This window comes from Chiroxiphia lanceolata, chromosome 5 (assembly GCF_009829145.1).
Source record: "Chiroxiphia lanceolata isolate bChiLan1 chromosome 5, bChiLan1.pri, whole genome shotgun sequence".
Lineage (NCBI taxonomy): Eukaryota > Metazoa > Chordata > Aves > Passeriformes > Pipridae > Chiroxiphia > Chiroxiphia lanceolata.
Window position 1 is genome coordinate 34,095,054 of NC_045641.1, and position 27,298 is coordinate 34,122,351.

The following is a 27,298-nucleotide window of genomic DNA, read 5'->3' on the forward strand; positions in this document are numbered from 1 at the left end:
CCCGCCCCGGACTGCGCGCGGGGGCCTTTTCCAGCTGGGACCTTCGTGCTCCACGATAGGGATGTATGTAAATGTCTATAGAGCGGCTGCCAGGGGGATGGAACCAGGCTCTTCTCGGTGGTGCCAGGCAATAGGACAAGCGGCAACGGGCAGAAACTGATGCACAGGAAGTGCCACCTGAGTACGAGGAAGAACTTCTTTACTGTGCGCGCACTGGAACAGGTTGCCCAGAGAGGTTGTGGAGTCTCCCTCACTGGAGATACTCCAAAGCCGCCTAGACGCATTCCCGTGCCGTGTGCCCTGTTTGAGCAGGGAAGTTGGACCATTTGATCCACTGTGGTCCCTTCCAACCTGACCCATTCTGTGATTCTGTGAATTTCTGACCTGAATTACCGCGGCTGCCCCGCCTGTGGCCGGCCGGCCCGCCTGTAGCGCCATCGGTGCCCAGCGAGCCCAGGCGGAGCCGTGAGGATCCCGCCATGCGCTCTGGGCCGCGGGCTGTGCTACAGGGACCGGCCGCAGCCCAGCTACTGAATTGCCGCCGAACCAGGCCGCCGCTCCAGCTGGTAGCAGGAGCAGGACGATGGTGCCCGGGTACCGCGCCCAGTGTCACCGCCCCGAGGCGGGGCGAGGTCACTTGCCCCCCCCAGCCCTCCGCAGGTGCAGCGCCCTCCTCTCCCCGCGGTGTGTGTGTGCCCGCGGTGCGTGCCCGCGGTGCGCCGGGAGGGGGCGGAGCCGGGCGCGGCGCTCCTTCGGGCGGGGGAGCGTCCCGCCCGCCTGGGCTTTCCTGTCCGCCCCCCTTTCCTCTGCCCGCCCCACTCCGGCGTGTAGCTGTGGAACGGGCCGGGCCCGGAACCGGCGGCGGCGTGGAAGATGGATGCAGGGGAGGCCGGCGCGGGTGGCAGGGCGGGGAGCAGCGCCGACAGCCTGGCCGAGGAAGAGGAGGAGGACGACGACGAAGGGGGTCCCGGCAGTGGGCGGTCCAGCCGCACCTCGTCGCTGGTGAGCGGGCTGCTCACCGAGCTGTACAGCGCCGCCGAGGCGGCCGCCCCCTCGGGCAGCGCCCGCTCCCGCGCCCTCCGTGAGCTGCAGCAGCGGCCGAGCCAGGTCAAGTACCTGCGGCTGAAAGGTACAGCCTGCCCCGCCTGCCCTGCCCTGCGCTGCCGGGGCTGGGAGCTGCCCCTGCCGCCTCGCTTTCCCTCTGTGCCTGCTCGGAAGTCCTGACCAAGGGTACCCTCCGCTCGCTATAGCAGCCTTTCTGCATGGCCATGGCTCCCAGAAGCTTCCCGTGCGCTGGTAGCTGAGAGCTCCTTCAGACCAGGGCCTCCCGTGCTGTTCCTTCCTCCTTTGTTCCAGGTGCTGTAGGAGCAAAAATGGGGTCACCTGCTATTAATTTCTGTGACAGATTGCACAAGCTTTTGTGTTTCTTTGAGTTCAGTGCTTTTCCTCACAGTAATGAATCAGTGACCAAGTTTCATTTCTTTCCTTTTTTTTTTTCTTAGTCTAGCAGACATGCTAGGCATACGGTGTCATAAGAGGTAGTTGTTTCTTCAGGTCCTTTTAGTTCTAGTGAACCTAAACTAAACCAGTCAGTTGTAAGGCTTATTTGCAGGTTGGCATGTCTTCCAGAAAAGAAATAAGTGTAATAAAAGGTGTAAATGCTATAGTCAATTAACCAAAATCTAAATGAAATTTTCAAAGAATTGTCCTGAAAGCTAAGGAACCTCAACAGGGCATGTTTTTGAAGGAATAAGACTTGCAACTCCAAGTTGATCAGGTGAAGAGGGCGGCACAAAGGCCTCTTGTCTCCTGATGTTTAATCATTCCTGCTTTTGATGAGGAGGAAAAAAAAAGGAGGTGAATAAATGCACCTGTTTTTCAGACCTGTGCAAACAGCTGTCTGCTTCCGTGTTTGGCTTCTTAATGAGATGAGACACCATCTGATGTTACTAGGATGTAGTTCACGTTCTTCTGTGTGTCCTATAGCAACTTGGGGCTCAAAAACCACTTGCTTGTTGAGGAATATATTTTGTAGTATTTCAACTCATTACTTTTGCTGCAAAGTTAATTGTTTTTACAGGGACAACTAACTGGCATGAGTTAAAAAGAAGAAAACTCAGCTCACTGCTTGTGCGGTGACTGTAGAAGTCAATAGGAGTGCAAATTAATTTTTTTGCTCTCAAAATCCATGGATTTATTTTTAAATCCCCTTGCCTGGTACAAGCGATTGGGAGTTTCAGCTGAGCAGCAGATGCTGAAACAGGGTAGTGTCTATAAAATACAGGTGTGGTTTACCACTGGTTCCGCTCCCCTTGCAGTCGTACTTTACTCTTCACTAGCCCATGTTCGATGGTCATTTCAGCCTAATTTGTCTTTTTCTTTAAACTCTCCAGAATTACTGAAAAAGTTTTGCCACATGAGCCGAGCTGTTTACCATCCCACTAATAGTAGCTTCTTCTGGATGCATAAATATTTTTCTCATTAGATCAGGTTACCAAAGTATGGATTTCTTGCACTGATTTTCCTTCTAGCATCATGGTTGCATTGAAAGTGATAGGATTTGAAAACTTAGCTGCAGGGAGCACACCTCTGTGTAGATGCTGGTGACAAGCTGTGCCAGGCTATTACAGGGGAGAGCTGAAGAGGTCAGCGTGTGATAGGCAAGATCCAGGATTTCACTGGTGGGGTGAGCCTCTGAGAACAGAGCAGAGGACGCAGAAAAATAAATGGACTTAAGATTTATCTCCCCAACAGCTCCCTCTTCTGGACCTGAAGCTTGTCACATAGGGGGCAACAGGAATATCAGAAGTAAACTAAGACATTTTGGTGAACTAAGAGGCGTCTGGTGACACTGTGACTGACCAGTGGAAGCAGCTGAGGCCTGGACTGAAGCTGTCCAGTTGTGTCTTAGTGGAGATTCCCACTTCGCACTCATTCTGAACTTGAATTTGTAGCTTTGCAGGCAGCTTCTTGAATGTGTTCCTTTGTTACGAATGCACATCTTCCCCATGCACAGGCAGCTTTTTGAATATACTGTATTTAAAATTTACCCCTGGTTGCACTATTATTGGATATTCTGGCTACATCTGTCACAATTCTATGAATTTATAATAGCATAATTATTAAGATTCATATGCTGTGCAATAAATGGAAGTACTTTAGTTTAAAAGAAAATTAAAGACTTTGGCTCAGATCCTGAAAATATTTATAATTGGGAATTACCCCAGTCAGTAGCACTTGTAATTTATAGAAAGCTTGTGTATAAATGTCCATGGGGCAAGTCTCTTTGTACGTCAGCTACAATGGGCTGTTTGTAAGTGTTTTGGCCTGTACTGAAGTTGTTTTCTCTGTTTTGTTGGCAGATGTTGATGAATTAACAACTATAAAACAAGAACTGAATTACAGAATTTCTATTCAATCAGCAAAGTTGCTTCGTCTTCTGAAGCAGAAAGACAGGCTTGTACAAAAAGTCCAGAAGAATTGCGACATTGTTACAGCTTGTTTGCAGGCGGTTTCCCAGAAACGGTGTAAGTACTTTCTGTGTGCTAGTGTAAGTAGTTTATTTCATTAATATGGGCAGTATTTCATTCAAGCTTTCACACTTCATTTAAAGTCAGGCGGCCAGGCTGTGCTATTTCTTTGATATGACTGGCTCTTAGTGATGTCAGTGGCACCTGGAAACAGTCAAAGTTCAACTACCTCGTCTGGGTAAGCTGCCATAGCCTCAGCTGTGTGTAGTGCTGTGGCACCCTCACTGTAGGTTGTCTGCCAGGCTTTTTCAGCTTTAATTAAACAGACAACCTGAGTTGAATTGTTTTGGTGTGCTTGCTATGTGGAGCTGTCTGCTTTCATAGTGTTATAAGGGAGATGCTAGAAATAGAAATGATTCTCACTGGCAGCTATAGACACCATATGGAATTGTCTTCCCAGAGCATTGTTAATAGCATGTAACTCATTTCTGTCAAGTTGATCAAAGGTGAGGAGTATTAATAAAAACAAACCTACTTCCCTCAAACCTCTTTATCAGTACCAGTGTTTTGGGAGGTTCTGCGAGAGTGCATTGGAAAGAGGAGAGATCTTACTCTTTAATTGTTTAGCCTTTTTTTCCGGAACAGTGAAACCTTTTTATTTGACTTGGCAAAGTTGTTATCTTAAGACAGGCTGAAGTGCTTTCGATAGTTCTGCTAAAGTAAAACTGCATGTAATGTCATGTGTAAAAATAAATAGGAATTATGCCTTTAGAAAGGACATGTGAAAATAACCTAAAATAACCTAATATTCCCTATCTTATTTTTTCATTAACATGCAGCGTGACAGGTACAGAAATGTTCAGGTACAGTAAATAAAGCATGATCTTTTCATAAAAATGTCTGCAGAAGCTTTGAGATGCATGTAAAATTTTCGTTAAAAGAATTTTACTGTAGTGGCATGTGCTAATGTAGTTTAGTTAAGGGCTTGTCTGTTAATGTGAAACTTCACTTTTAAGCATTTAAAAGTGTTCTTTTGTTTTACTTAAACCTGGCACGTAAGTTCTTGGCTATCATGTGCTATGTAGGCATATTTCTTCTTCTCGAAAACTTTTTTTTTATTAACATCAGCTTGATAACCAAGTCCTCAGTGCCATTAGCATGTAAGCATATACTGTAGTCTCCTTTTAAATGAGACTTCTTGAATTTTGTATATGTTTCAAGTATTTAGAGGATTTGACTGTAAGTTCTGGGGGTCTGAGCCTCATTTGTTAGGTAAAAACATGTTACTGAAAGGGATGTGGATTTCATGCTAAATATGAATGTGATTTTGCAAGTTTGAGGTACCATTTTACACTGAAATTAATGGGGCATTATGTTTACGGTGTGCTGGTAACGACTGAGATAGCTGAAGTAATGTATTTTATTGCCTAATATCCATGCATATGTATGCGGGTTTTTTAAGACTGTGTAGATTTGTGTATTACATCTGAGTGATATATTTTTTCTTGCCTTAATGTCTAATCCAAAGCCACTGGGATGTGGTGAACAACTTCTGATAACTGCAGTTGCTTTCGAATAGATCAAGACTGTGTTTTTATTGCTCAGTGTAGATGTGCTAACATTCCAGCTTTTGCTGTAGGATCTATAACTTGAAATTTCCTGGTAATCCTGCCTTTGAGGCAATGTTTGATAACAGCTGTCCAAAGGCCAGCACAACTGATCTTCTTCCCTCCAACTGTTTATTCTTGTCTTTGTACTATTTCCTGTGTAGCAGTAGGAACCCCTGTATTGGAATATAATGAGTCAAATTGGAGAGGTGATTGGGTAAACTAATTTCTTTTCTGTAGCAGTTCCCTGTTTCCAATTTCTTCAGGGGGTGGTGGAAGTGGCTGTATGGGAGAAGTGATTGCTTAGAGTAGCTTGAATATGTAATTATGTTCTAAAGTTTCTGCAAAACTTACACTAACAGTGGAAAGATCTATTTTCTCATCTCTTAACCATAAAAAACCCCTGAACATTTAATGTGATGGAACATTAAAAATTGCATACCTCCCCCTCTGCCTCAAAATGTAATTTTTCTGTTCACTAAAGCCCATGGAAACTAAATATTCTATAGACTACCCTCTCACTTTTAAAAATTCAAAGCATTATTAATTTCCTGAAGTTTCAATTGTTCTAGGTTTTTCTGATGAAAGTAAATACTTGCAGCATAATGTTATGTACTATAAAGCTTTATAATGTGCTTTCATGTTGAGCATTAACATTATGACATTCTGTAGAAGTGACAAATAAAATTTCTTGAAGTTACATTATCATTAATTCTAATGTTTCAAAATACAAGTGATTCTTCACCTGATTTATATGGAGTTTCATGGTATGTTTATACTATTGTCACACTGGGAATTTTTTTCCCCCACATAGTGAAATCTCTTGTATAGAGCTAGAACTCTAGTTTTCAATTAACCTTAAGTTCACATCCTTATGTTTGAGTGCTACCTTTAAGCAATCTGTACAGACCAATTGCAAACAATACTTTTTCATGAAGTTATGTCAGACCCTTTTTGAATACTGCTTGACAAATTAACTCTTAAGGGTAACTTCAGTTAGTTTGGAAATTACAGGGCTGATAAATTTGATTATTTTCTGATGAAATGTCTATTGTGCTTTAGTCTGCTTTTACAGAGAGAAAAAAACCAGGTACTGTTTAAAAAACTGTATGCTTAAAATGGTGTTCGGTGTCTGAAAGCTCAGGGTCTGTGAGTTTTACAGCCCACAAAGGAAGGCATCCACTGCTCAGTCTTTGACCTCTGCTGAGTGCACAGGAGAGGCCTGCCCCCATCTTCCCCCCTGGCAGCTTTGGGAGCCCATATCTGACTGGCTTGTCCTTCAGACCCACCAATACCCAGCACAGGGCCTGCAGCATTTCAACCCCTGAGTGGACAGAGTAAATGTGGAGGAACAAGCAGTTGCCAGGAACAACTTCATAACTTATTGTGTTTCTCATTACGCTGTTGACCCTTGTCCCTGGTAGGTGATGTGCGTTTTGCATACAAATAGGTATTACCACAGAAGATAAAATTCACTGCAGAGTGAAATGCATTTTGGTCAGATGCATGAATGGCTATGGCTCTGTTGAGGGAGGGTAAATTGTTCTGCTGGATATGTGATAAAATCAGTACACTGTGCTGTACTTCTAGTTTGCAAGATATATGACTCACTAGTTCCATTTCAATAATAATTTTTTACCCAAATTTAAATAAAATACTCCAATGAAGAAAATCAGTAAGAGAGAAATCACAGTGATGGCCTCATGACAAACATGGCACACGTTTCTCTTACTCTTGTGATTTTGACTTATTTGGAGTAAGAAGATATAAGTTTGTTCTGGAGCATTGTGAACTATTTCAAGTCCGCCTTAAAAACTAAGCAGAGTGCTCTATGTGCTTAATTATATCATTTGAGAAAAGCAGAATTCAGTAAAAAAATAAATTCAGGTTTTGCAGTTGTCATCTAAAGAATATTCAAAAGGCATCTCTGTCTTTTATCTCCCTAGATTTTATATAGTGCCAGTTTGCTTACATTACTAAATATATTTTGACTGATTGAATTGCAAACTAGAAGTTCCTTGAATCACAAAATTTCCTTGCCTGTCATTTTAATTAAAACAAACAAACAAACAAACCCCAACAACCCGAACTAAAAGCATGTATTATCTATAAATTATTTAGAATTAAAATAATCCAACTCAATTGTAACTCAGTCTGGCTGGAGGCAAGCAGGAATGCTTAAATCTGATTCAATATAAAATAAACTGAAGCTATAGTAACAGAAAGTTAATTAATATTCTCTTGTATTTTAATGAAGAAATTATTTCAGTAGAAAATTTCCCAAATATATCATTAATTTGGTGCTGTATAGCTATGGTGCTATGTACCTATAATAACTTTAAATGGATTTCATGCCATGTTCAGAAAGACTCCTAGTATTGTCTGTTGTAATACTTGTTTAGAAACTGTGATTAAAGTATTATTCTTCTGCTATTTCAGCATAGCATCCTGTATAGATTTCTCTAAGATAACAATAAGCATTAGTTTTCTAGTTTTTCTTTTCCTCCTCCTGGTTTGATTTAATGCAGAGCCAGTAGAGGGAGACAGAATATTTTATTTTGTGCAGGAATAGAGGTGTATCTCTGGTTTTCATAGGTTGATGGCTTTCATATCCTTTCCTTAAACATGAAGAGAAGTGCTTTACAAATGTAGTCAGGCAAGAATTGAATGAAAAGATTTAGCATCTGGCTGTCAAATAAATCTTATTCACAAATGAAGTATTAGGTTCTGTATATGAAGTGGTTGAAAAACGGTGACAAATGGATTTTTAATTATAACTGAGATCATTCATTCCCACATGGTTGTGAGTGTTATTTAGAAGCTCCTGATTGAGTGAGCTGAATATTTTAGAGTCCATCTACAGAAATTTAGAAGGTTATGTTTATACTTATTAGCCCTGTTAGTGATCTCTTTGAGTGCATCTTAATTGCATAGAAAGCCAGCATGAACTGCACCATCTGGGCACAGATTGGTACCCTGCATGTCCTCGAGGGGTGGGCAGTTTCCTGGTAGAAGATTGGACTATGAAGCCTCCTCAACTTCTGAGAATGAATTACTGCCTCTGTAGCATCAACTTTTCTCATAGGCTACGGAACTCAGAGGAAAGTGGGAAAGCATTGCCTGCTGTTGTTTGTTTAGGAGAGAACTGGGCAAGGTCACCATGATCACATGTCTCTGGAAAAGTGTAACTTAGATATGTTAAAGTACTCACATATCTAGATTAAATTTCTGTTTTCTATCTCATTCCCTTCCTCCATTTAGCTGCAGTCCTGTTGCATCTGTGTCTTATCCTATGGGTTTTTTCCCTTCCAAACTCTTTATTAGCTTTTCTTACTTCACTCAGTCTTTAAATATTGGACTTCTCAGCCCTGTTCCATTTTTTCCCATCCCTGTGTCTTGTCTACCCTGCAGTGTCTACCCAGATGACTCCCCAGTCTTGAATTTTCTTCACATTATTCCTTGGTTGTCTTCATATGTTCTTCCTTGTCTTTTTTCTGCATGCACTAATTATCTACTTACACATTTTCTCCATCCCTCCTCTTCCCTCAACATTTGTTACAAAACCAAGGCAGAAATTCACAAATTTTAGTTCATAGGATAAAAGTTTGGTTAAAGGTGTGAAAACGACTTTAACACAATATCCTGTGGGCACAGCTAATACTGATTTGATTGAACGTGAACTTCACAAGGTTCTTGGAGGAGAGGAGAATTTTTCACAATGAAAACAATCAGCCATTGAAATAACCTCCCCAGGGAAGTGTTGGATTCCTCAAAAAGGGATGCTTTAAAGATTTGGCTGGACAAGATGCTGGGCCATCTTGTCTAGACCGTGATTTTGCTGAGAAAGGTTGGACCAGATGATCCTTGAGGTCTCTTTCAACCTGGTATTCTGTGATTGATTTCGCTCTGGATCAGATGCCTCTTAACATGGGACAAGCACTTGTGTATATGTGTAGTGGATTTCTGTGGCTGGGTTTTGGTTTTATTTATGTGTAATAATTCATGCAGATCAAATTTTGCCTGTGGCTTATCTGTCTTCTCTCACTCGTTTCCCAGTAATTTGATGTACTTTCACAGTTGTATAAATATGCTTTAACCTGGAATACCTCAATTTTTCTGGTTTAATTTTTTAATTTCTTTGTGAAGAGTTGCTTTACTCAATGAATGTTGCTACTATGGCAGTTTTGACCTACCCCTCTTCCCCTGAATCTCCACTGTTATAAATTAGGGGGCTCTTTTTTAGCTCATATTTGCTTTTCGTGTTCTTCACTTTAACATCTGAAATATATATTAAAGAGGAGGATATTCTCTATTAAAAAATAAAAATATTAATGTCTGTGTGATTTCCAGTGTTGCATTTGCAATTAAAAGAGAGACTATCATGCATGTGCTGTGCTGATCTCCAACTCTAATTTAGATTTCCAAGTGGATATGAAACAGGTCATTCATTTAGAAAATCATTTGTCATTTTCAAGGTGTTGATATAATAGATTTTAAATCTTACTCAGTAGCTCTGATGTTTGAAGGCAGATGAATCTGCTTCAGTAACATTTTATAGCAAGAGCCATTTACTTGATCTATCAAAAGTGCATTCCTCTTTTGATGCAGTTAACATAGGAGGTTTAGTTCTTATGGAGTCTGATTTCATGTGAGTCATTCTCAAATGACTTAGTTGGCTGCATGTTTCAGTTCAGTAGCTTTCCTATTACCTCGTGTATTTGTGTGCTTGGCTACATTACTAGCCTACCCTTCGTGGGTGCTAATGAATTTGATCCTTTAAATTGATACTGTGGCTTTCTGAAATGCATACTTAAGAAATGTTGTTTGTGGCTACTTCTTTTTTTTTCCTAATGAATTGTTGTTAATTTAGTTCTACCTGATCTTTTGTCCTTTGAAGTCTTCTGGTGGCGAAAGGGAAATGGAATGAAACAATCATGAGCTTGAAAATGTCATAGTCATCTTGTTTGTTTAAACTGTGTCCAAAGATAGGCTGAATTTTCTTTATGATCACTTGCCTACTTGTAGCAATACATGTGGAAATAAATAGAATACTGCTATTCAATTTTAATTATTGCTGTTTTCATCAAACTGTTAGTTGTGCTGCACACAGCAAAGTCTTTCTCTATTCCTTATGACTCCAGATGTGGAAGTGGTCTGAGCACTGGTTAGCAAGGATTTTCTGATCCATTTTGTGTCCTGTGCTGGTTTGCAAAGAGTGAAGTAATGGACCAGTTAGAAAAGGAGAGAACCTGTATTCAGGAATGCTGAAGCTTGGCTCAGTGGGGATGGTAGCTATGTGCTTGGTCCATAAGATGCATTGGGCCACTGGGTAGGAGTTCTTTTGATCTGGGTTGTGAAGTTCACCTGCTGGTCCCTTGGAATGGGCTATGCACAAGGGCAAATGGCTCTAGATGTAAGTGTGATCTTAACTGACTTGTTCATTGTTATCCAGTATTGTTAATAAATTGTGTGATGTTAAAAAATATTACTGGAGAGCTCTTCAGAAGGGCATAAAATTGGATGCCATTTGACTAACATGTTTCATTCAGCTTCAGCGAGCCAAGATTCTGGGAAATGTGAAAGCTTATTCTGTTGCAATGGGAGCTGGACTGAGAAGGATTATTTTCTTGTTAACACTAGACTTGGAGGAGAAGGACTGCAAGCAGTAACACTCATTGCTGTGCCTCAGGTCACGAAGAAATGTTTCAATGAGTAGGTGTGTGTCATGTTTAGTATTTGCTGATGTAAATTAGATTGTATATTCTGGGTATCAATCACTCTGGGAGAAAGAAAAGTGTTGTTAAATATCATACCAACTGTGTGGATAGCAGACTGACAGCTAATCATTAACGGAATAATCCTGAGAAGTTTTTACTTAGTGAATTCCATGGTTACTGTCTTTTGATGAGAGTATCATCTTGGAACTGGTCTTTGAGAGCACAACCAGGATGCTGGGACTCAGGGAAGTAGTTTAACAGAGCAGCAAGTTACTAAAATTCTGGTACAGCACTATCCCTCTCACAGGATATTCTTCTAGAGAACTATCAACTAAGTTCCCAGACTTAAAGTGTAACTGTGCTGCTGATGGGATGTGCACACAGAGCATGATCTTGTAAGTAATGAATTTTGACATCTTTGATCATTTGATGAGCAGTTGCATTGGTAAGCCCTACAGGGAGAGACCACCCTGTGTCACTGTCTCCAGCCAGCTCTTCATGATGATGTGTGCTAGCTCCAGAAAGCTGACTGATGTGTGACTAATTAAAAATACTTCAGCTGACCGCCATCTTCTCTCGCTAGTATTCTCCACTGTAAAAACAAAGCTGTAATATGAATTCTAAATTGACAAACTGTCCAGTCAGTTTCCTTGCAAACCTGGCAAATTTTGTGATTGTTCAGATTTGGTATCCCTCAGTAGCCACTTTGGTGCTAATTTCAGTTTCTTAACTCCCAAGATGAAGCAGAATTTCTTTTCTGATGTTGAAAAGATTTTTTTTCCTGTGCCACTGTAGAATATCAGATTAAAAAGATGTCAAGAACTAAGTGATTAGACCTTTACAGAACCTGGAATCCTTACTCTGAGGGAAATTTTGCTTTAAGAATACAGCAACTAAAATATCTTATTCCAGCATGAAATAAAACACCCACTCACAAAAGTCAATTGCTTATGAAGCAAAATTCTGAAAGCTTATATTTAGAACCAAAACGCTTTGTTCAGACGCCTTTTTCATTTCATGTCAGGTAATGAGCCATTTTCAAGTAAGGTGATAAAATGTTTAATCCTAAAAAAAGTAAAAATTATGCTTTTAGCATTTGGAAATATGTTTTAATCAAAGATGACAATTTGCTGTAAAGGACTTTGCTTTCCACAAGCTGTTATTTTATGGCAGAGCTTTCCATTAAAGCAGTTCCAACCAACTTTGTTACAGAGATCTTCCTGGGATTGTGCAGCCAGCCATCTCTGCAGCTCACTCCCTGACTGCTCAGCACTGGGATTGCCAGGCTGGTTATGGAGCTGAGGACCCCACATGCATTCCTAAGCCATTTATTTTCCTTCTGAGTCTTTAGGTATTATATGAATCCTTACTTTTTTGTGTCATGTACTTTCCTAACTTCTTTGTCCCTAACTCTCACCACTGAAATGTTTTACCTCCATGAAAAATACCTCCCGGCTCCCCCAGAACAAATATCATATTCCATCACTGACTAAAATTTGAACGGTTCTTGAAAATGGTTTTCGTTATGGGCTCCTTCGGCTACATTCTTCAGGATTTAACTAAGCTAACTGTCCTGGTGGCTGCTTCAGCTGGTGTCAGGAGCCAGAGATAGGATTGCCTTTGCTACAAACCCTGGGAGTCTGTTCAGGATCTAGGTGCTTACAGTTTCAAGTGACACTGGGCAGTGCTCAGTATCAGCATGGGGGGTATAAGACTATACCTGACTGACGCTTTTTTTCTTCTAAGTATCATTCGACTGCTGCCATTAATAGGAAATTGTCTGCATTGGAGTTGGGGTCACTGCTACTGGTAAATTCCTGGAGACAGTGTGGAGCCTGCTGACTAAGAGACCATTATGTCCTTGAGGAATGTGCTGCCTCCTGCTGCTGTTCCTTTTCCAGTCCAGTAAGCCACTGTGTCTGGAGAGGTGAGATTTTCATGGGAAAGGTGTTTGGGACTAGGTGGAAGCTGAGCAAATGAGCATCTGACCTCAGGCACTTGTCTCTGACAGGAGAGAGCTTTCAGTTACCTGTTCACTTCTGCCCACTGAGCATCAAACTTGACCCCAAACGTGCCTCACACAGAAGCAAGTGGATGTTGATTGCAGTGACTTACTGTTTGGGACATACCAGCCCTTCCCCCAAAGGAGCATGGTGAGATCTGGGAGACACTGGTCAAACAGCTGTGGTGTCCCACTTCTGTATAAGCTTGTGGGCCCTGTGAAATGGAGAGCCATAACCCTGCATCCTTCCATCCTGCCCCACATTGAATGCTTGTCCTGGGAAATGGCAGACATCTGGGGTGAGGGTGAAGTGGGGCTAAATTGACCTGTCTGAAGTGTGTTGTGTAGGTGTGTTCTGTAGCTGGCCCCAGCTGCTGAGGTGGAAGGGGCACCCTGTGACAGTCACCTGAGGTGGTGAGAGAATCAACCACTGCTTACCTAACTACAATTAGTTTTATTTCTTCTCTCCCTCCCTAATAAATAGTTCAGCAGTATTTTTTAATGATGTAGAAACTTGATGGAATAGTAATAGCTGAATGTGGTTGCAATATAAAAAATTATTCTTGCAGAACAAATATTTCATTGCTTATCATGGAACCAAACAGTAAATTCAGTAAATCATGCTGTAAGCACTAGTCTGACTGCTGAATCTAGTTTGCAGCATAAAATGCAGATTCTTCAATATAAGGATGTATAGATTGCAGAGTCACTATTAAATTCTTGTTCTGCAACATTTGGTATAGGATGTTGTAAATACTCTTTGTCAGTGTGCTAGCAGCTGTGACAACAGTGAAATTGGTTGAGTTAGTGCTACACCCGAGATTGTGTTTGTTTTGGGTATGCATACAACTTGGACATTGACTGCTTAGCTTCTTTTCTGTATTCTTCTGTGTGACAGTAATCCTGTCACTGTTGCAAAGTCATAGCTAACTTTACAGGATTAGTTTTGTAATGCATGAAGAGTTTTAAGTTCACTGAATTACGCTTCTCACAACAGCTGTGCCATGAGAAGTTGATGTATTGGGACAGTACTTGTTACATAAAATGCTCCCTTAGTATTAGAAACAGGAATTAATGTGATAGATTATTGTGCGTGGGGCTTTTTGTATTACTCATCGAGTGCTATTTGTAGTACTTATATACTAATATGCCTGGGCAAAGTAGTTCTCAAACCAGTGATGTCTTATTTCTGTAGTACTGCGATAACTTTGGAAGGTGGGATTTGATTAGCTCAAACTGAAGAGGCATGCAGTCATCTGGAGCAAGGATGCTGCTGTTTGCTGACAACAGCCAGAACAGCCTGTTCTCTGTCTACAGTCTCTGTCAGTCAGTCAGACATCAGAATTGACTGTCAGACACTGCTGTGGATATCCGATCAGTGGTAAAGTTTGGTTAGTCTAATAGTTCCCTGAAAAACTGGGAAATCTTTTATATAGTCACCCAGGGATTATTGTGGTTAAATGAGAGGAGGTGCCAATTTCCACATAGGTTCAGGAACAGTGTGAAACAGCTTACCATCCTGCAGCCCAGCATGTCTGTCTGGACAGGGTGAGTGTTGGCCATGGAGGGAAGACTGGGGTGCAGGGCCCCCACCTAGCAAAGGGGCCTGAAAAGTGCTTGTGTGCTTTGCTGGGAGGCATTGTCAGCATCCATGGTATAATCTAGGAGTTCATTTTGTTAACTGGGAATTTGTGAGGAAGCTGGTTGCACAACCAGTGGTGCCAAAGGCCACGTGGGAAGGAGTGCTGTGCGAGAAGTGCGCCTGAGTGTATTCATATTTCACAGATCTTTAGACACTTTTGAACTGACAGTAGATCCTGCTCCGATTCCTGCAGGTAGTGAAAAGCCATGGCATCTGTGGCAAATGTTGGACAATCAGGATGTCAAGATTGCTCTTGTGTATAAGCTCGCAGCAAGAGTCCCTGTGTGAGCTGCATAACTACAATACCATGTCATTGCAGTCTTTAATCTCTCTCTGACAAACATTTGGATGTAGAAACAGCCTGAGAGAAAAAGTTGTGTGATTAGATTGTATGCATAGTCTTTGACACTTGCCTAGCTTAGCACTACCTCCTCTTTTATTCTACTGGGGGTTACACTTCAGTACAAGTAACGGTGCTGTTCTTTTTCCCACTGAAACAAACTTTTTTCTTTTTTTTTTTTCTTAAACCATTGTGAACTTGTAGGAGGGTTAATGAGGCTTCACTGAAAATACCCAACAGGGTACATGGCCTTTAAGTAACTCAGATGCATTTTATCTTCAAGTGGCACATGCTAAACATTCTTTGGTGGAGTTAGTCTTTGAAGAGAAGATTTCCTGAGTACTAAAGATCAAATGGAGGATAACAGCTGCCTGGAATAATTAGTGCTAGGAACAGACTGATTTATGGAGCATCAGGCAGTGCCAGCAGCTATGTTTCTGCAGCTTTGTGAGATAAACTTGACATTTAAAAATAAGGTGCTAGAAAAATGGGCTGTGAACTTAGTCTATTTGGATCAATAGTCCTGCGTATAGTTAAGTGCTGGAGCATCTCTGGAGGAAGAGTTAAATGAGAACCTCAGATTTTAAAATGCTTTTCTGCTTGAAGCTGTTAATAACCTGAATGTGACTTACTGAGCAGTAAATGAGTGCTCTTCATATATCCTTGGAATTTGCCAAGGAAGTCAAGTCTATGTTCCATCTCCATGTTACATCATCTTACTTACAAACCTATCATTTGTATCTTATTTCTTAGTAAAAATTGGAAACTTCTTGCTATGTTTTGCCAGCAGTGAAACAGCCTCTAAATTTATTTCTCTATAAATTATTGTTACCTTCCTAAAATCACAGCAACCTGGTACTGATCAGTGTTTTCCCTGCCATCCATACAATACATATGGCCAAACTACAGAGCATGAACAGTTTTTGGTTCTTGGGTTGGATTAGGCATCATTGATAGCTAGCTAACATTTTAATGTGGTGTGGGTTTTTTTGTGTGTGGTTTTGGTTGTTTGGTTTTTTATGTTGTCCCCCCTCCCCCCCATGTGCTGGTGTAAAGGTAAACCAGCAGGGGAAATGAACCCAACTCAAAAGAGGTTATAAGTCAGAATAACAATTTAATAAAAATAATACAATAAATACAATTACACAGACAAACAATTGGTTTTAACCCACAAAACCCAGCACCCTGGGGCATGAACAGAGTGGTGTTTGTTGGGCCCCTCTTCCCATGCTGAGCCCCACGTGGTCCCCCTGAGTCCAAAAGTAAAAGGAGAGGGAAAACCTGTTGGTGAGAGTGGTGACTGCAGTCCGGTTGGGAGTGGTAGTCGCAGTCGCAGTCCTTCTCTGGATCCCACGGGTGGTACAGAAGTCCCAAGACCCCAAGATTATACATCCTCAGGTTCAGGCAGGAATGCCCAGTACCTCCCTCAGTGCGGGGAGTTCCACAGTGGGTGTGAGGACAGGAGCATCCTCGTATCTCACAGGCCTCTTAACACCCAGCTTATAGCCTGAGGGGTCAGGCGTGCTCTGGGCAGCTGCTGTAAATGGTCTGTTGATAACAGTTTCTGGGAAATGGCACGGAAGGGTATAGAATACATAGTTTTGTGTTACACCTACACAGTGATGAGCTGGTCTCAGCTGTTCTAACTAGGACACCCCAATATGTTACTGCCAAGTTCTTGTCTTGTCCAGCATTCATTGGCAGCAATAGATACTGGGCCTTGGGTCCTGAAGGAAAAATAATTATACAGTGACTCTAAAGGAAGTGAGAGTGAGGGAGTAATCAATGTACATAGCTGATATGTTTTTAAAACATATACTAACCAATATGAATGATTGAATATTACTAACATTTATAGTAATGTCTAGAGAGGTCCAGTGAAGTCAGGAACCTGTTGAGCTGGACAAACTGGACATCATTGGGCAAACACATGGTACGAGGCTCTTTGAAAAACATAAGAAGACAAGACCACTTGAAGGCTGGTAGGAGAAGCACATAGTCAGAGAAGTGAAGCGAGTCTTCCAAAGATACGCGGTAGTAAATAAACAAACAGAGCTTTGCTGTTAGCAAACTCGTGCTTGTATGGTGTTGTACATGCTCAAAATCAATTTTAATGGCTCAAGGCTTCAGTGCTAAATGAGCCTTTGATTAATCCTAAACACATATCCAGTTCAGTAAACTTGTCCTGTAAGAGTGGGTTATGAACTGAAATGTTGTCATTTAACTGTTGAGTATAAAAGCTTGGAGTAGTAATGTTGTTGGAACTGATAACTATTTTTACCTCTTCATCTCACAAATTTCAGCAAAAAACCCATCTATGTCAAATTTGCTTAAATGACCAATGTATGTACTTTTTTCAGGAAGGAGAGGTGGTAGGTTGAAGTTCTTTTTCTTTGTTAGTTGCTTCTGTTTCCACGATATGGAAACAGAGACCTCTCTAGACATTACTATAAATATTAGTAATATTCAATTACTCATATTGGTTAGTATATGTTTTAAAAATATATCAGCTATGTACATTGATTACTCCCCCACTTTCACTTCCTTTAGAGTCACTGTATAATTATTTTTCCTTCAGGACCTAAGGTCCAGTATCTATTGCTGCCAGTGAATGTTGGACAAGACAAGAACTTGGCCAGTAGCATATTGGTGGGGAGGAGGGGACCAACTTGGAGATATGCTCTGTGAAGCTATGGCCCATGTGGGAGATGAAAAGAATTATGTGATCTGAAGGACTTGGGTTTGCAATAGCTTCATGTACACACAAAACCTTCTTTTAGGAACTATTGGCATCTGCAAATGGGAATTAATGTATATGTGATCAAAGAACTTGAGTGGTGGTGTAGGACTTCCTATTAACTGGTCAAGGTTTGTGGTTCCAAGAGCTTTTATGGGGCTTATATGAGCTTCTTTTGGAGTCAGCACCATTACCCTGCCCAGCCCCAGAAAGGGTCTTGTTTCTGTGTAACAGAGCTGTGTCCATGGAGGCCATGTGTAGTGGGAGAGGGAGGATCTGTGCTGGAAGCTGGACTCTTACCCTTGGGCAATGCAGGACCAGCCTGTCTCTTTGCTTTGTGTCTAATGAAAGCCTTCCATGATCTGAGCCTAGTCATTGATGGATGACCTTAGTGTTACTGCAAATAAGTACAAAACGTATAAAAATATCTATGTATAAAAGTGGTCCTGTTTCCATAATGTTTCCTGGTCCAAAGCAAAGACATTTTGTCATTAATAATTTTTCTGACTTTGGCAATTACTCTTTAATCTAAAATCTTTCAAAGTGTTCAGTCTCTGAACAAATCTTGTCTTGGGGACATAGGATTGTTTTGTTTTCTTTTATTATGTTGGGGGGATTAGAATCTTGCTGTTTGTGAAATAGCAGTTCAGATCAATGAAGCTGGCAATTCACACTGTAGAATTCATTTTCTATACTAGGTGCTAAGCAAATAATCAGATTCTAATAAAGGAAGAGCAGTTCAGTTTTAGAGCTGGGACCTGCTATGACCTTCATTTTTCTGCAACTATTATCTTAACATAACTACATATCATACCTGTCAGAATTCTTTTTTCATGTATTAGATTAGATTTTCTGCTGACTCGGTGATTTATTTTTTTACATTACCATATAGCATTTAAGCTGCATTCTGGGTTGTGAATACTGGCCAAGATATGCATTTACTTCATATGCATTTACTTCATATCATTGTTTAGCAAGGTTAAGGAACAGTTCTTAATTTTTATAATCATACTTTTCAATATTTTTTTTATATAAGCCTATTCAGCAATTTTTTTTCTTACTATTTTGGTAAGGAACATATTATTTTTAATTCTGTGCTTTGGTAGAGTCAAATAATTTCTCTGACAAAAAGAAGGTAATTTGCTCTTTGAGACTTCAATTCATTGCTTTGTATTTAATTTAAAAATTTTTTTTAAATTAAATATTTATCTATATTTTATCGATTGTGTAAGTATTGCTGTGACTTTTGTTCCAACTGGTAACTCTACACTTTATGCTACTGGTTACTACAGCAGTTAAAATATGTTGTTATTTAGCATTGTGTGACATGTCTTTTACCTTGTTCATGGGATGCAACTATCAGCTTAATGTAGCTGCATATGATCTGCTTTACTGTTATAGCTGGCACATGAAGACAGTAAGTAAAATAAATTGATTCTCTCCCTCCTTTTACATTCTTTATCAGAACAACACAGATCACTGCTCCTCAAGTGGCAATTGTAACTTTAGAGTTTATTTATGCATTTGAAGCAAAGTGGAAAAAGATAGTAAGAAAACTAAATGCTGTTGTTGAATTGCACACACACCCAATTTCACCACATGGAAAGATCTATCCACTTACTTGTCTATCATTTTTCTCTGATTAAGAGCTTGTTGGGAGCATTTGGGACATAGAAAGCTTCTGAAGTTCTTTTTTTGTTGGGTGTACTTTTGTCCTTTTGAAAGGCAACATACAAAGAATTAAACACAGAGGTGAACTTCAGTGTTTGATTAATCACAGGTGTTCACGAGTGCTTGTGTCTATGCTTTCTTTATTATCATTTTAGATCTATTCTGTGTCTTCCTCTCATTGCTTTAATATCTAGAACTCTTCACAACCTACTTTTCTTTCTTGTCCCATCCTCATAATTTCTTACTTAGTATTCAAGGTTAGCTCGTGCCTCCTACCTCCATCCCACGTTTTAAAACAAGTACCTTCTCAATTTCCCCCCATGCTGGCATTTTCTTATAGATGTTTAACCATGTTAAACATGCTAATGATTAAAACCTAATCTCTCAGCCTTCTTATTGACCTTATGCCTTCACGGTGTGTCCCCTGGTACTCAACTTTGCCATAAGTCTGCAGAAACAATTGCAGCTCTTTTGTTAAGACTATTGCCCACCATGATTTTCAATATCATCTGGCTGTCTAACTGTGCTCCTTCTTTTCGCTAATTTACTTTCTTTTAGCAGGTGGTCTGCTTTTCTGATGTGCATTGCAATACTGCTGCAGCCCAAAATTAGGATTCATGGGCACTGCAGTGAGTACAGACAGCTTTTATGGAATATCAGGCATACTCAATTGTATAAGTTTGTTGTCCTCTATTATTGGCATAATAAGGTGAACTTACTTCTGTCTTGTGATCAAGCAAAATTATATTTAATCCCCTTTTTGTTTCCCTCATGGATAATTCTGCGTTAAATCTCTGCCTTGTCCTTTCCATGCAGCTGTTGAACCTTACGTTAAGGTATAGATTTCCACATCACATCTGTTTTGTAATGTCAGTAGGGGGTTTTTTGGTTGTTGTTTTTCCCTGAAATATTTGAGGTGCCTGTGATCTGTGGTGCACGATGTTTAAAAAACATGAGTCAGTTTCTACTTTTCAGGAAGTTTTTCAATTCTTTCCTTTTAAGCTCTGGGAACAGCCAATTCTCAGTGATGGGCCTAGAGTGAAATAGGCCACCCTTTCTTATTACCCAGCCCATTGACACGGTTTGCTGTCACTTGTGTGCTCGTGCTTACTGACTTATCAGCAATTTTAATTCTTCTATCCTTAGAACCAGTTTGACATAGGAACTCCAGATACTACAGAATACTAGCTGATTAGTTGTGTGGCGATGAGAGTTGGTGGCATAGGAGAGTTAATAATTTGTGATGTAAAGCATTTGAATATTAACATATTCAGTGTTAGGTTGATGTGATTATCTTGTAGACAGGTTTAAGACAAGCTTCTGGCTTACTGCTGAGTGATTTTCTAAAGAACTCAGGAAAATAGGGGCTTTGTGCTCTACTGGATTGAGCATCGGTCTGGGAGATGGGTTCATGCAGTTCTGCTGTTGCTGCCCTTAGACCTGGTACTGTAACAGATGTCAAGTCTTTCTGCACCTCCTTCATTAATGTAAATAGTTATATATCTGCAAATGGAGAGGGGTTATGGGCAGGGTCAGGGAGTTACAGGCATGTGTGTACTTCTCTTTTGGCAACCTGCAGTGCTTTTGAGGGCTTTCATATTTTCACCTACCAATTGCATAAGCATCTTGTGCAACTCTGTGAACAGCCAGTGGATCAAGGGACTGCAGATGGCCTTACCTGCACTGATTTACTGCCTACGAATGTGGTGCCTCCCTAGACTGGAAACTGGTCATCACAGGTCCACCCCATTGTGCTGTAAACTGCCAGAAACTGCTTTCACAATTGATTAATGGATGTATTATATTTTCAAATGTTTTCACTAATGCTGGAAAATTTTGGCATACTTCTCAGGGCATATCTGCCAAAAATTTCAAGAAGGGATATGACTATGAACATTATTCAGCTTGTAAATACACTTACTAGTTGTAACTGTCCATCACTCCCAAAGGATAAATTACAACGTGCAGTTGTGGGCCAGTGATGCTGGGGTCAGGGAGACCTGGCTCTATGGAGGGGACCTTCTTTTCTCGTCAATCCTGTCCTAGTGTATGCACGTGTGTAGTACAGAAGGCAGGAGTGGATAGTATGTATGGGAGCAAGGGGTGAGAATTAGAAAAAAAACAAATCAGACCACCACAACCAAAGACCATAACAAAGAATCTTGAGTATGAAGTTGTCTTGGCTGAATCCTGATTAAGATAAACTGAAGGATAGTGCATATACAGTAGTGAGCTTTTTACAGGAGTTACAGTCTTGTAGATTAATTTCCTGTTAAAAGATATATACTATAGTGAGCAGTACTATTGTAATGATGGTCTCTGGATCAGTCCTTAATAGATATGGCTAAACAACATGCAAGCAATATTCTTTTTCAGATATCTTAGCTATAAACAAAGCCCCATGGCCAGAGATCACTCTGTAGTGAGAGAATTCCCTGGATCCTCTGTCTTACGCTCTCCAAGAACAAGTGGGCTGTTTTACGGCTTCCTTCAAAAGAAGGCTCTGTTAAAGAGTAATTATTGTGCCCACAGTTTTTGAAGGGGGAAATAAGTAATGAGGTTATGTGCCTGAACTCTAAAGGAAGAGGAAACATTTGACTAGCTGCACTCTTCCTGAGGCTAAATCATGTAAATTTTAGCTCTCTGTTTCTGGAAATCACATATGTTATTTCCTGTCCATTGTGTAGTTTAAATTTGCACTGAATGTCTTTGTAGGCAAGGATTGGCTCTGCGCTTTTTGTCTCTGATATCTAGTATAGGACAAGTGAGGTCCTGACCTTTTTTGTGACATTTTATATACAAAGTGATACAAATGATGACTAACGCAATGGAAAAGTTTAAAATATTAATGCTGTGTTGATGAGACTGTAGCTTGCCAACAATTTGTACCATTTTCATGAGTCCTACTTGTTGAAAGTGCGTAGAATTAACCTTCTCTAGGCACAAGTACAGTAGCAAAACTTCATTTTTTTTTATTGGTTCTGGAACCATCCTCTGTGCAGTAAGGACAACCCTGGATTACTTGTCTGACAGCAGTAACCAGATTGGTGGCAGAACAGAACCTGTTAGTCCAAAGTCCCATTTCTCCTTCTGTATAACACAAATCTGTCCAGTCTTACTGATGGGCTCCCTTGTCAGGTACTCATGCTGTGGATATGCAAAACAGTGCTACAGACTCTGTGCTTGGTGGTTGACGCAATAGCTACAGGCAGGTGGTGGATCACAGCACCCGCTCACCTGCATTGTCTAAGGTAGCATGCCAGTACCAGAGGCTGCAGACAAAGAAGTGCTGGCAGTGCAGGAGGGCATGCTCTGCTTGCAGGCTGAAGTGGGAGGTGTGCTGGGCTGTGCCACCTCACAGACTTTTGTGGTCAAGGGACACGTGCTGTAGCATCTCTGTAGTGCCTGTGCCCCTGCAGTGTCAAAAACCCAACAAGCCAGAGACCTCTTTTCAAGCTGTCAGAGGTGGCTCCATCTTGTGCGTTGGAGGACTGTGAAACTCCAAGTGGGTCATATTTGTTTTTAGGCCTCTAGGATCAAGCAGAAGGAAGCAGGGCTGGTTTTGACAGAGGGGATATTTATTAATAGAACACATATAGAATTGGGTAAGATAGGAATCTTGTGCTCCAGTGGTGAAGATGGTTTAATGGGCTAAATGTATTTAAAATAGTTTTGCCTCCTGGGAGAATCTCAAATTGCCTTACCCTTTCTTCCTTCCAACGTGAACATATTTCATTCCATGTGTTTTCTCTTGTACATTACAATTTGCAAGTGAAATCCTTTTTTCTTTTGAGCTCATGATGAACTACAATACACATCAGAACATGTGTTGGTTGGATTTAAAATGTCTTTATTTGCTAACTCTGTAGAGCTATTTGAAACCCAGTGGTAATGGGGTCACATTTTCTGGGTACATTTTTTGGGCTCTTAAAGGTAGTGTATGAGGCTATGATTTGGTCAATATAACAGGTTTTCCCTTGTGGTTACAATACGTTTTCCCTCTTCATCCTACTGATAGATATTTCTTCCTGATATTTGCTGTATTGGCAGCTGCTGTAGTGATGCTGCGTAAGCGTAATTTCTAAAATGTGTTTGGACGAAACATATTACAATATTATCAGACCGGATATTTACTATAATGTATTTTTTTCATGGGTACATGTTGCTTTAAGTATTTTTGCCAACATATATGTCCAGAAGTGTGGCAAACAAGCTTTTTGTCCCCAGATTTTGACTGTTTTACTGGGATGTTGTGATGCAAATCAGAATTAAGAGAGATCTGTACGCTTTTTTGTGAAATAAAGGGGAGGATGTGGACTTAATGAAATACAGTCACCCAGCTGAAAAAATCTCTTACCATTTCTAGTCTTGATTACAGTAGTCTTCTTAGACACATCAGAAGAGAAGCAGTAAACTATGTCTTCCAGTAATCCTGGGTTTGGTAATTAAAGCTCCATGCAAACAGATATGTTCTTTAAAAGCAAGATTGATCTGTGGCCCCATTTCTGCTACTGTTCCTGTCACTGCCCCATCTGTTTGTGCTCATTCTCCCTTTCTAGCTGCCTCTGTTTTACCTTGTTGTCCCACTGAAGACAGAAGAGGGCTGAGGAATGGAGAGGTTTAAAGTACATGGAGTTTGTAAAATCCTGGCAGTGATCATAGGACTGACCACCATAAGGTTGATTGTAACAAAGTAACAAGTTATACATATGAACTAATATTTTTTAAGTTCTCTGGCTTTAAAATGGCATGGGTAGCAGATGGTGGTAAGACTGCAAAGAGGTACTAAATGAGGAGGTAAGGTTTTTCAGAAAGTGACTATTGTGTGGGAGGGAATACATGAACTACGGGGTGGGGGGAGAAACAAAGTCTCGGGTTGATTATTACGAAATACTGGAGCTGAAATACCTTGCTTAGCCAAATGCTTTGATATTTTTTTTTCCCCTCAAAATCCTTTCTGAATGTCATCTGTCTCGTCAGTAACTTGTGGATGTGAGAAGACTTCTGTGCATTGGCGTATCAAACTAGATTCGTGATGGCAAACATGTTTTGCCAAAGGCAAATTAGAGGCTTTGACTGATAAGTGGTTAAAATCCAGTGCCATCCACTTTTCTAGAAACTAGGCTCTAGCCCTTAAGATATGTATACGTATGCTTAATGGAAGGGTTATCCCTGTCTCTAAAATCCATCTGTGCTAATGATCCAATGAGTCATCAAACCCATTAGTATGGTTTGGCTTCTTCATTTTGTCTCCTGAAGTTCAATTTTTGCATTTTTTTTCTTCAATGTTGTGTTTATTGGCGGACATGCGGGAAAGCTCCTTAATGGTATGCTGGTATGCTTGGAAGTATCCATGTCCCGAGTCACTGAATGATTGTCCTGAATGTTTCCAGTGTTCTTATAGCAACAAGATGACAAGTAGGAGAAATAGCAGTAATGGGGATACCTAATTCTCATTTTGAGAGCTATTTATCCTTATCAGTTAAATATTGATGTCTTAGAGCTGATTGGTAATTGTTTAAAAATTGAAGGTAACGTATGATTATGTTCAGTTTAGTGTGATGACCGATTCTCGCTGTATGGATAAGGAGTAGTTTCTGAAACTTTGGCTATGGCTCCTGAGACTCTGGGCAATGGCATGTGGTGTTGAGTTAGTCAGTCTTGAAATGATCCAAGAATGATATGGCGCTATTTGTGGATGGTGCTCAAGCAAGGGAAGAATAATATTAGAGACATAATATGGCTATTTCTGTATTTAAATGTTGCCGGTGCAGTCCCATTGGTCCATTCAGTACACCTAGGGAGATTAATTGATTTAAAATTTGATGCTTTAACTACTAAATCATCATCTCCAGCTGGCACTGAAAGAAAGTGATTTGCATATCTGCATCAGCAGGGAAGTGTCACCTTTGATAAAAAAAGAACCACCGACACACAGACTTAATTATCTATTCAGAGTGCAAGCTAGCAGCTCAAATGTAGTGACTTTTCTCCAAAACTGAAACAGATATTTAAAGAGTCGTGATCAAAATCACGCTTCTCTGAAAACGTAACAGTGACTTCTAAAGATAGCTATAACTGATCTTAAAAAAGGCTTGATTCTGTGTTTTATACTGTGTATCTTTTATATAATTGGCTTCACTGCTTATCTGTTGCCAGTTTTCTCCTCTCTATAATGCGATTGAGTAAAACATCTTTTTAAGAAAGGAGCAAATTGTTTCAAAGCTACAGTTATTGGAAGGTAGACTCAGACTTCTGGTAGTTTGGTCTTTCAGCCTGACTAATGTGGTGTGATAAATCTGCTCTCCTTCCACAGAAACACTGAGTGGTTTAGGTTGTAAAAGCTGTGATTATTTCAAATGCTCTTCCTTCTTGTCAATCGAACCAGCAGTTTGAAATTCTGTATTAAACCCTTTTAAGATGCTGTTAGACCAAATAGTAATGGAAAATGCATCTAATAAAGTGCTGTTGAATAGCTTCTTTTAACTATTTAGTGCATGGCACATCATTGCCTGTAAGTGCAGTTGCAATTTAAATTCATAGAAAAGGCTGTTATTTTAGCTGAGAATGTCCAAAGGCTCTGTGCTGGAGAGTCAGAAACAGATACTGCACAGCCCACTTGCTTGTGCTGCTGCTGAGGCTGTCCATAAGCAGCTCTGGCTGCAGGACCTGATCCAGCTTGCCCTGGCATTGAGATGCTGTTATATTCTTCACTCTCCCCCTGTTCCATGGTCTGGTAGTGCTTGTGGGATTCCTTCCCAGGACAGCTTTTTGAAAGGGGCAGCGGGACTATCTATATGTGTCCAGCTGTAGCCCGGAGAACTACACGAGAAGACTCTTTGGTGGATATTTAGCTAATTTCATTCTCTGGAGAAATTTCAGCATTGCCGCCTGTTAACAAGCGTCAGACGAGCTGTGTCCGTATTGCTGTCGAGTGTCTCCATGCAGCCCGGGGGGCTGTGCAGCTGTCCTGGAGCCCTTTGCCAGCGCTGAGCCCCACCACCGCCGCCGGGGCTCCCTTGATTTCTAACCAGAGCTGCTGCTTCCCTTTGCCCGCTGCATCCCAGGTGGTGCTGGAGGAGGAGAGGCTGCTGCTTTACTCAGGCAGTGATGCTACGATTGTGGGCGGGAACAGCTTTTTTTTTTTCTTTCCCCTTTTTTCCTTTCTCCTCTCCTTGTCCTCCCTCTTCTCTCCCGCACTTGGACTTCGCTGTCTGCAGTGCAGATCCTCGCCTGCCATGCCCCCGGCCCCGCCGGCCTAGGGCGAGCCCCCGGGCACCATGCGGCAGGACAGGCTGACGGGCTCGCTGCGGCGCGGGGGGCGATGCCTGAAGCGGCAGAGCTCGGGCGGCGGCGTGGGCACCATCCTCAGCAACGTGCTCAAGAAGCGCAGCTGCATCTCCCGGACCGCGCCGCGCCTGCTGTGCACCTTGGAGCCAGGTACCCGCACGGCCGGGCGAGGCAGCGGCTGCCGCCCCGTAAGCGGCTTAGCGGGGCGGGGGAGCGGCCGGGGCCGCGGAGGCGGCGTGGAGAGGAGGCAGGCGGCCGGAGGGCGATGCGGGCTGCGGGTAGGCGCGGCGGGGCGGGGGGCAGCGCCCGGGGGCAGCCCCGGGCCGAGGCAGGTGCGGCGGCCCCGGCGGGGCCCGGCTGGCGTGGGGCGCCGCAGTCGCGGCCTGGGGCCGGCGGGGTGCGCGGAGCGCGGACTCCGGGGCCTGCGAGGGGGGCCCGGGCTGGGGAGCGGCGGAGCTACCGCGGCGGGTGCGAGGAGGCCCCGGCGGGAGGCCGGAGGCGGCCGGGGCCCTGCAGGGAGGCAGCGCCGGGGGCTCATCCCGCCCGGCCGGCGGATCCTGGATCCGCTCTCCAGCTCTCCCGTTCCTTTCCCTGCTCCTCCCGCCCGGCGTCGCCGCCTCGTAGCGCTTTTGTGTCGTTTGTCCCTGCTGCCTCCCTCCCTTCTCCTCTCCCCCCGGCTCGGTGCCGCAGCTTTCCGCCAGCCTCACCCCGTGGTCCCCCTCAGTCTCCCCAAATAAACCTAGTAACTCCTGACCTACCGAAGAGCCCTCCTCCCACCCAGCCTTTGTCTACTGTAGGGTATTGTCTAAATTCGCAACCGTG

At 42.0% G+C, this 27,298-nt stretch overlaps 1 protein-coding gene across 5 annotated transcripts in view; it reads left to right on the plus strand.

Annotated features, from left to right (window-relative positions):
- The first annotated feature begins 812 nt into the window (after positions 1–812).
- The window catches only part of TBC1D30 (TBC1 domain family member 30), a 53,853-nt gene continuing 27,367 nt past the window's right edge, over positions 813–27,298 (plus strand). For 2 of the 5 annotated variants that reach the window (XM_032688326.1, XM_032688327.1), the window contains exons 1-2: positions 813–1,129; positions 3,363–3,527. In XM_032688326.1, the coding sequence (XP_032544217.1) occupies positions 874–1,129; positions 3,363–3,527 (421 nt within the window). In that variant the 5' untranslated portion in view covers positions 813–873. Of the gene's footprint in view, positions 1,130–3,362; positions 3,528–26,314; positions 26,627–27,298 lie in introns of those variants that run through there. The other 3 variants (XM_032688328.1, XM_032688329.1, XM_032688330.1) reach the window with 3 other exon arrangements.